Consider the following 8579-nt stretch of genomic DNA (forward strand, 5'->3'; position numbering starts at 1 on the left):
TAGCATGAAAATCTTATTCAACATACCAGGAAATTCCCCACTGGAATGGACAATGATATATATCCTTCAGTCTGGTGAGAGAGATTAGAATCTTGCTGGAATTAAAGGTAACACAAAGCACCATCTGGGGTAATTAATTTTAAATATCATATCTAATTATCTTTGAGGAAAAAGTTTGTGCAGTTTGTTCAGGGGAAAAAATCTGAGTGTTTCAGTGATGACATGCGTGTAATTAAGCACATTTTAACTCATCTAAAGTGATAAGCAAAGTCATTATTCAAATCTTTATAGTTGGAAAAGTCATTTTTTGTAATTGTGCACTGCTTGATTAGAGTACGGTCTATGCAGTCAAATTTATAGTGTTCCATTCTTAGTTTAATGAAACCCCATAAAGCTTTTATGTGAAATCAAAGGGAGTAAGTGTCTTTTTTGACTAAGTATTTCTTCTTATCTGTATCATACTTTGGAGAGGAGAAAAAGTGCAGCTGGCGCTCCCCTGTTCTTTTATGGAGGAACATTCTATAGGCTTAGATGTGAAAGCATCTAATCCTTGGCAGAAAAGAGAACTGACTTTACAGAGAATGTTGTAAAATTCCACTATTGTCCTTTTAAAAAATAATCTAAAAAACATAAATAAATGCACCTGGGAATCTCTCTCTTCAAGCTGAAAACAAGATGCAAAATTGGAAATTGAAAAGTAAATTCAACTAGCTAAAAAGAAGAGCTTAATCAACTTTTTTTTTTTTTCTGGTTTCTTACTTGTTCTTAAAATATCGAAAAGACTCATGTCAAAATAGTAAGCTCTATGAGTTTCTTTTTTTTTAGATAATTTTAAAAATCTGCCAGGGATTTAAGAGTGCATATAAAATACTTTATTTAAATATAGAGTGGATCTACCTTTATCCTCTATTTCATAAACATCTCATATCTAAAAACATTCAGCATTGAAAACAGATTAGATAAAAATTCAGTATTTTAAAAAGATTATTTTCTTGCACAGGGAAGAATTTCATAAACTTTACTGTGATTTAAAGGTGTAATTTAACTTCATGTTCCTTAGCCCAGTAAAACAAATCATTTTCAAAACTCAAATGAATAAAAACTTTATTAAGGTTTATTTATTTATTTATTTATTTATATAAAGTCTGAAAAATATGTAATCTTACCTGTTAGTGTAGTTTCCAGCAGGCCTGATTTGGGTAGAAAACCAGGCAACATGCTATTCTATATTCAGCTTATTTGTAAACGCTGTGTAGCTTCCAAACGGTCCAGCTACAACAGGATTTTCAGAAGTGGTCTTTTGTTTCACTCTGTATAACTGGTGCTTGTTTGTTTCTGCTCCTCAAAAGGAAAATTTAAAAAGGTGTAGTTCAGATCACACTTAAAAATTGATAGAAGTTCATTGAAACATAAAAGAAATCCTTTTCTGTTAATTGCCCAGTAGGAATCAGGGAAAATAAGAAATATTTATAGCAGTTTAAGGATATACAATTAGAATGACAAAATTTTATGTGAATTTGGGATGAATTTGTCAAGTAGCTTTTTGGGCGGAGAAAAGTTTGATGAGAGATTCCTAAAATTGTAGGCACCAGGGTGAAGCAGCATCCTAGTAGGGGTAAAGGTTAAATAATTCTCTGAGAAATCTGAGTTATTTCTCTCCACTACCTCAGGAAATTTAAACCTACTGTTCCTACATGCTATTTCATGACTTAATTACTAGATTAGAGGGTACCTTAGAGTGCTAGATTTCTATTATCTGAGCTTGATACTATTTATTTTAAGTAAGTAAACTTTTGTTAATATTAATCTGAATGATAGATTTTTTACCTCTTGAGCGAATGCCACAACCCCGGCAAATAATGTCAGCTTCTCACTGTTTTTTTTTTTGCTTGCTTTCAGTGAAAATGGGAAAGAAAATAAGGAAAGAATCACAGGAAATACAATCACTCGATTATTTCTTAAAAGGTTTTTACTTAAGGCTAGGTAAATAGTTTTATTTCAACATAACAATTGTTTGGCAAAAATAATGTATTTAACAGGGAGGATTTACTGATGAAATTTTCAATTTGCATCTTGGATGAGAACAGAAATAAACAGCAGTCAGGAATCCTGTTCACAAACCACCTTATTTTGGTAGCTGTGATAATATTCCCTTTCCTTGAGGCCTGATTTGTACAGCACACTATCCAGCTAGCATTTCTTAAGCTTTTTGTGGAAACTACTCTACATTAAGGTGTTTTCCACTGGACTTCAAAATTTCAATATGTGTTTTACCAAAGCTAAGTAAACACCACTAAATTAAACCAATTCTCCATGCCAGCTGGAAATGTGATGCACAGCTTTCATCATTTCTTTTTTCCCCACTTCAAACAGTTTTTACTATCCCTGCACCCTAAATTACATTAACAGAGTAGGTGTTTGATCAAACTGTGTTATGGACAGAGTTCTATTGTTCGTTGCTTTTTTCCCTGTTTATAACCAGCAAATCCCACTATTCAAAGTGTTGTGCTAACTTGTTTATGTCTCATGTTGGCATCATGACAATTAAACACATCACAGGCATGTACAAGCCAGAGCTTTGGAGTCTGGAAACAATAGTGGTCTTCTGACTGCCAAAGTCATCCTGCTCCCTAGAAACATCCTTTACTAAGCCATGATTTCAAGAGCAATTTAGTTTTTGAACTGTTACAACGGAAGAGTTGATCTGTTCGCTGAAGAGAACAGACCCGGAATATACTTCTATTTATTAATGATTTTTTTGTCTTTCTGTGTTATAATGTTGTTCTGCTTTCCGTGTTACTACGCTCTGGTGTATAGGTGGACTGGATATGTCAGAGAAGGGGAACAGAAAGAAAACATGAATAGAAATGACAGTAACATGTAGCTGTTTAAATTATCAATGTCTTTGATGATTGGCTGTTCTTCCACTGCCCCCATGTGCTTATGATACATGGCTAGAGCCTAGGAAATTAAAATTCTCTTGTTTATTCTTCGCCTGGCTTGTTACAGATGACATAGTTATTACTTTTCTCTGTTTGGCAGGTTTGCAAAAATTGCTTTTCAGTGTCAGTGAGGTGCCAGAGGCTGAATTAATGTGAAATATATCTGATCTTTAGATTAAAGGTGGTAGAAAATGGAAAATTATAATTTTATTATCACAAAATCAAGAAACAAACTCTGAATCCCTAAAATATCTGAAAATCAGTATTACAGTGCATTTAATTTTCTGTACACGTGAAGGCTTAACTCTCAGAGGGATGGTTCTGTGTTGGTCTGTGTGTGAAATCATATATTGGATGGTTGAAATAGGTGGGGGGGATGTGAGAGGGGAGGAGAGAGGAGGTAAATAATGTGTATGTGTATTTACTGAGTTCATGAAGCACAGAAGGCAAGAAGCAAAATGACAATAGCAGAATGTTTAGGTTCCTCTCCTAAACTTTTTCTTTTGTTTTGCTTTATTTTACAGTTTGCCCAGCTGGTGTCTGTCTACAAAACTTTGGGTCCAGAGAAGTTTCCTTTAATTGAGCAAACGTTCTATCCAAATCACAAGGAAATGGTATGTGCAAATCCCAATACTAGATTTCTGTCTCTGTAAAACAGGAACTGTAAACACATGATTCATTTCCCCAGTTTACAGCCTATTGAAAACCATTTTGGGAGCTTGCAGTGGGATGAGACTGGGTGACTGCTTGAAAACATTGTGTTGGTTAACTGGAGGACTTTCAGATGTGCAGGTAGTCATTTTTCAGCTAACCAACTTCAGATCTGAAAGAGATTAAATGCTTATAAAGACACTGAACACCTATTAAAGTGCAAGAGTTAATTTTATGGTTTATTCTCAACCTAGTCCTTTATGGTATGTTCAAAGTGTTTATTATCTCCGGAGATGATGCACAAAGCTGTGTCCCTGTCTGTAGAACTTCAAACTCATCTAAAATCAGGATGGTTATTTAATGTACCTGAGCTGACATGGGTTCCCAGTCCTTTAGAGACACAAATGTGTTCATAAAAACAACATACACTACCTTTACTCATGACCTGTTTTATGCTGCAGATATTTTTTCCTTACTTTTCTTATGGTTTCTAAACAGGAATTTTCCCAAGTACCTTTTTCTAGAGGAAATCCTTTCAGCGCTGAGAGAAACTGGAGGGGGGCTGTTTGCTGATTGTATAGACTAACATCAATTATTTTTGGAATACAGTCCATTCAGCATGTGTCACACAGCTGTGATTCAAGTACCACTGCAAAGTCATGAGGAATATATATTTAGTTTGCTGTCTGTGTAGAGTCCCCACACTGGAATTGCCCTGTGTCTGTCTTGAAACTCTGGCTAGCACTCCATTTTCATAGGTGGCACCTAAGATAAGCCTCGGTGTCAGCAGCTGACTAAGTTTTCTTCTGAAGTCATCGCTCTCCCACATCTGTCTCATCTTCTGGTAACAAACGCAGTATGGAGTTGTTCTGCCCTATTTTTTTATGTATTTCAGGATGGCTCTTTCCCACTTCTCTCTGGCTTCTTTGGACTAGTAATTCACAGATGTTTCAACTGAAAAGAGCTTTCACCACAGTTATGTATTTAGCAAATTTGCTACACAGAAGTTTTGAAGAGCTAAAGGAAAATGTTACTGATCTGGAGCAGCAGATCTAAATATTGTCCCAGACAGTCACATCTCTTCAGAATGGAAGGGGTTTTTGTTGATGAATCTGACAGGAAAACATGCAACTTTATAAAATTAATGTTTGGGTTTTTTTGCAAAGGAAGTGTTTCATACCTTAGGGATTTATTCATAACAGGTAGAGAACCAGAACCACATCTCATATTTTCCAAGATGCTTTTTTAAATGGTAATAAGTTTTATATCTCTCTATTTTCATGAGAATGTCCAAGATTAAAGTTGGTTTATAATTTCCTGAAGACAATTTATTATTCTTTCTTCATTATTTTAGCAGTTATCATTTAGGCTCCCTGGGAAAGTGGTCAAAGCACTAAGCCTGTCAGAGTTCAAGGAGCATCTGGACAATACTCTTAGTGATATGGTTTATTTTTAGGTAGTCCTACAACGAGCAGGGAGTTAGACTTGAGGGTCTTTAGGGATCCCTTCCACCTCCAGATATCCTCTGATTTTATTATTTTATTGCCAAAACAAGCCTTTTAACACATCGCTGAATTGGAAAAAATAGTTCATAGAAAAAAAGAAACATCTTTTAGTTCAGGGACAAGAATTAATGTGTTAGCTTTTAATTTTTAGATAGTCTAAACCTGTAGGTCTACCAGTTTAATTGCAAAACAGCCTTGAACAATTGAATAAATTCAAATTCAGTAATAGAGCACAAACAAGAAAAAGTATGTATCTGCTTATGAGGCATGTTTTGCTTGACTATAACAAATAATTGGGGTTTTATTTTCCCTCTTCGTTCCTCTACATTGCTCATTAATGTCTGAACTCATAAGTTATTTGTCTTTTGTATGTTACTTTTGTATGTTACTTTTCTTTCCATCTGAATAATTTATAACGTATTTCTACAGAATTAATGTTAATCTAGAGAAAATGAATGCATCTTGGTATTCCATTACCATACTTAGTGTAGAGGTGCTGGAGCAACTGATTGCAACAAAGCTCATTTGTTTGGTTTTTTTCCTCTGAAGAAATTATTGGGAACTTTATGGCTTAAGAATTAATCAGGCAACATGGTACCAGATAATATTTTATTCAAACTTTCAGAATGGGTTGTGAAATTATTTGGATCTTGGTATCTTCTAGTTGATGAATCAGAGTCATATCCTGCTATTTAAATCTTCTTGGGAATTGAACACTGTTTATTTATAGCTGGCCTCGTTTGTGTTTACTTTTACAGAATTTGATATTTACAGTTTATAGCAATTTTTTTTTGTACTACCTCTTGTGTTGGCTTCTTTCTGTCTTACTCTCCTGGTTGTAACTTAGAGCTCTCTCCCTCCTCTCCAGTGCAAACCAGCTGGGGTGGTGGTGGGAACAGGGGAAAACTCTAAATCTCTGTGAATTGGGTTTTCAGCTGAGCATGAAGGTCTCTAGACTGAGTCTTTAGACAGCAATAAAAGATAAATAAACAAAGATGCCATTCTTTTGTGTAAAAATGGAGCTGTTTTAATGAAACACTTTCTGAAACAGAAACATTCATCTTGGACTGATTAAAACTGTACAAAACACTGTAAGGCTTTTTGAACTCATTGCTAGTTGAGTCATATCTACAGCCTTTCCCTCAGTAATTAGTTCCCTTTATTTCACTACATTCCCACCTCTTATGTTTTCTGTCATGACAGAAGAACTGAGTTTTTCAACATAATTGTTGGGCAATTTAATTAAAACTTAACTGGAACACTGAAAAGAAGCCAGTAATATTCAGAGTGGTGTTTTTTCCACCATTCACCTGTACAGTCACCCTTCTCTATTCTTTTCCTCACGTTTATGGTAGGTCGTGTGAGTAATTTTCAAATGAAAAACAAATGTTGTACCAGGCTATATTTCTGCTCTAAGCTTTCATATAACACATTCACAGTTTCAAGAAGTAAAAATAAAATGTAAAAATAATCTTCTGTTGATAATATATCAATGCCACTACAGTAAAAATCTTGATAGGAAAATATATTCATATTGCTGCATTGTAGTTAATCTTTTTAATAGTAGTTATCAGTGCTGAAATTCGGGGGAAATAAAAACTCTTTCTGAGAGTTTTTTTTTGGTAAAGTTTTTCTCGACATATTTATTGATATGAGAAAAAAAAACCCCAAGCATTTGTACCATCCATTGTGGGAAGTTTGGCCAGATTTATGCTTAGACAGAAATCAAAGTGGATGGCCATTAATTTTGAAACACCTCACATGGGATATTTTATGGCAGGTCAGATATAAAACATTTTTTAAACCAATTATGTCATACAACTCGTACTACAGTTTGTTCATAAATATCAAAGAAAACATTTATTTTTACAAGGTACATAAAGAAGGCAATCTGAGTTGCGTTAGTTGAGTTTAAAGTCTAATTACTATAAAACTGAAATAGGAACAAGTTAAAAAGCAGAAAATATCCGTTTGCTGCAGTTTGCTATTCAAAAGACACCATTACATCAAAATGGATTTGGAAACAAATGCTGCACTGTCCATGTATTGAATATTAATGAGCCACGTGCTTGATTCAGACTTTGTATGGTTATTAAGCTCTTGGAGGCTTGTCTAGGAATTGTTTTGGTTTGACATGAGGAAATAAGGCCTGTTTTTTAAGTCTTTCTGTAAATTAGTAATATAAATGCACAGCACTGACAGTAAATAGCACTGTTAATATTGTCTCTATGATATCAGTCCCGTTTCTGGAAGAAACGTAGCCTTTCAATTTCATTTATGTAAGTAGCAATAATAAGTCTGTGGTCCAAATTAGTGTTAGGTAATTGTTTGTCTTTAGCAAAGCAGAAAATGAGCTAGGCTTTACATTTGGCAGCACAAGTACATGGTGTTTTAATTTAAGGTTGTAAATTAAAACAGCAGAACTGTTTTATAGCAAATAAGAAGAGAGACGCTGACTTTTAAAGGAGATATATTCCTCAAAGGAATAATGATGAGCTTCCCTGTTGGCCTTGCACCATTTTCACTTCATTGGAACTGTTTGTTTAACCACAAAAAAAAAAAAAATAATAACTAAGAATATTTATTCTCAAAGGAGTGTTTCCAAACCTATCTTTTAAATATGGATTCATGCAATTGTGAAAGTAAACATTAGAAACATGAACAGAATATGTCACAAAAATAATTTATACTGGTTTTTTTTTTTTTTTTTTGCAAGTATACATTATATATCCAATACAGCATATCTCAGAGTGTGACAAGAACATGGGACATGCTGAATTTTGTGTCCAAACTATTACTGCATCAAATCAAATGGAAAGAGAGACACCCATACACTTAGACATGTGTATATCTTCTTTGCAAGTTTAAGTCCTGGTAATTTTATAAGGACTCCATCCCAAACAGCCCAAAGGAACTATTTGGAACACTGGACCCTTGAACCAATAGACAGTAAGAGCTCTGACTCCTGATGAGCCCACAGCCTGGAAATGTCACACTATGGTTAGCAGGAAAAAAAAAAAGTGTTTGTGTTAAACCTTTAAATAGACCGAGTCTAACCAAATGAAGGCAGAACTGGCTAAATCTCTGCCTCTTGTTCAGAATTCTCCTATGGGAAACACATGAAAGTAACTTCTAGCCAAATTAAGTGGAAGAATTCTAGCCAGAATTAAGTGAAAGGAACCCAATGGAGAAAACTAGGGAGAGTAAAATCTGTCAGAAATGGCAGCTATTGCAGATTCATATCCTTCACGTCATCATCCAGTCTCTAGAACACAAACAGTTGGGTAACTCTCTAAACTTTGGCATTTACTGAAATAATTTCTTAAGCTTTACCATTGTGAGTTGAATTACTCCCGTAAATGTGAATATGTGAGATTAGTTATTAACTACAGTAATCAATTCATAAAAGACACGTAAAAACTAAAAGGCAAAATGTTGTTAACACTTCTCTAGTATAAGTTCACAAATTACCAAATTCATT

At 34.4% G+C, this 8579-nt stretch overlaps 1 protein-coding gene across 1 annotated transcript in view; it reads left to right on the plus strand.

Moving 5' to 3' along the window:
* The window catches only part of SYN2 (synapsin II), a gene marked incomplete at its 5' end in the record, with an annotated part of 110894 nt that overhangs the window by 17633 nt on the left and 84682 nt on the right, over positions 1-8579 (plus strand). The window contains one exon of the mRNA XM_008948187.1: positions 3467-3556. Within this exon, the coding sequence (XP_008946435.1) occupies positions 3467-3556 (90 nt within the window). The remainder of the gene's footprint in view (positions 1-3466; positions 3557-8579) is intronic.

This window comes from Merops nubicus, unplaced genomic scaffold (genome assembly GCF_000691845.1).
Source record: "Merops nubicus isolate BGI_N331 unplaced genomic scaffold, ASM69184v1 scaffold15599, whole genome shotgun sequence".
Classification (NCBI taxonomy): Eukaryota; Metazoa; Chordata; class Aves; order Coraciiformes; family Meropidae; genus Merops; species Merops nubicus.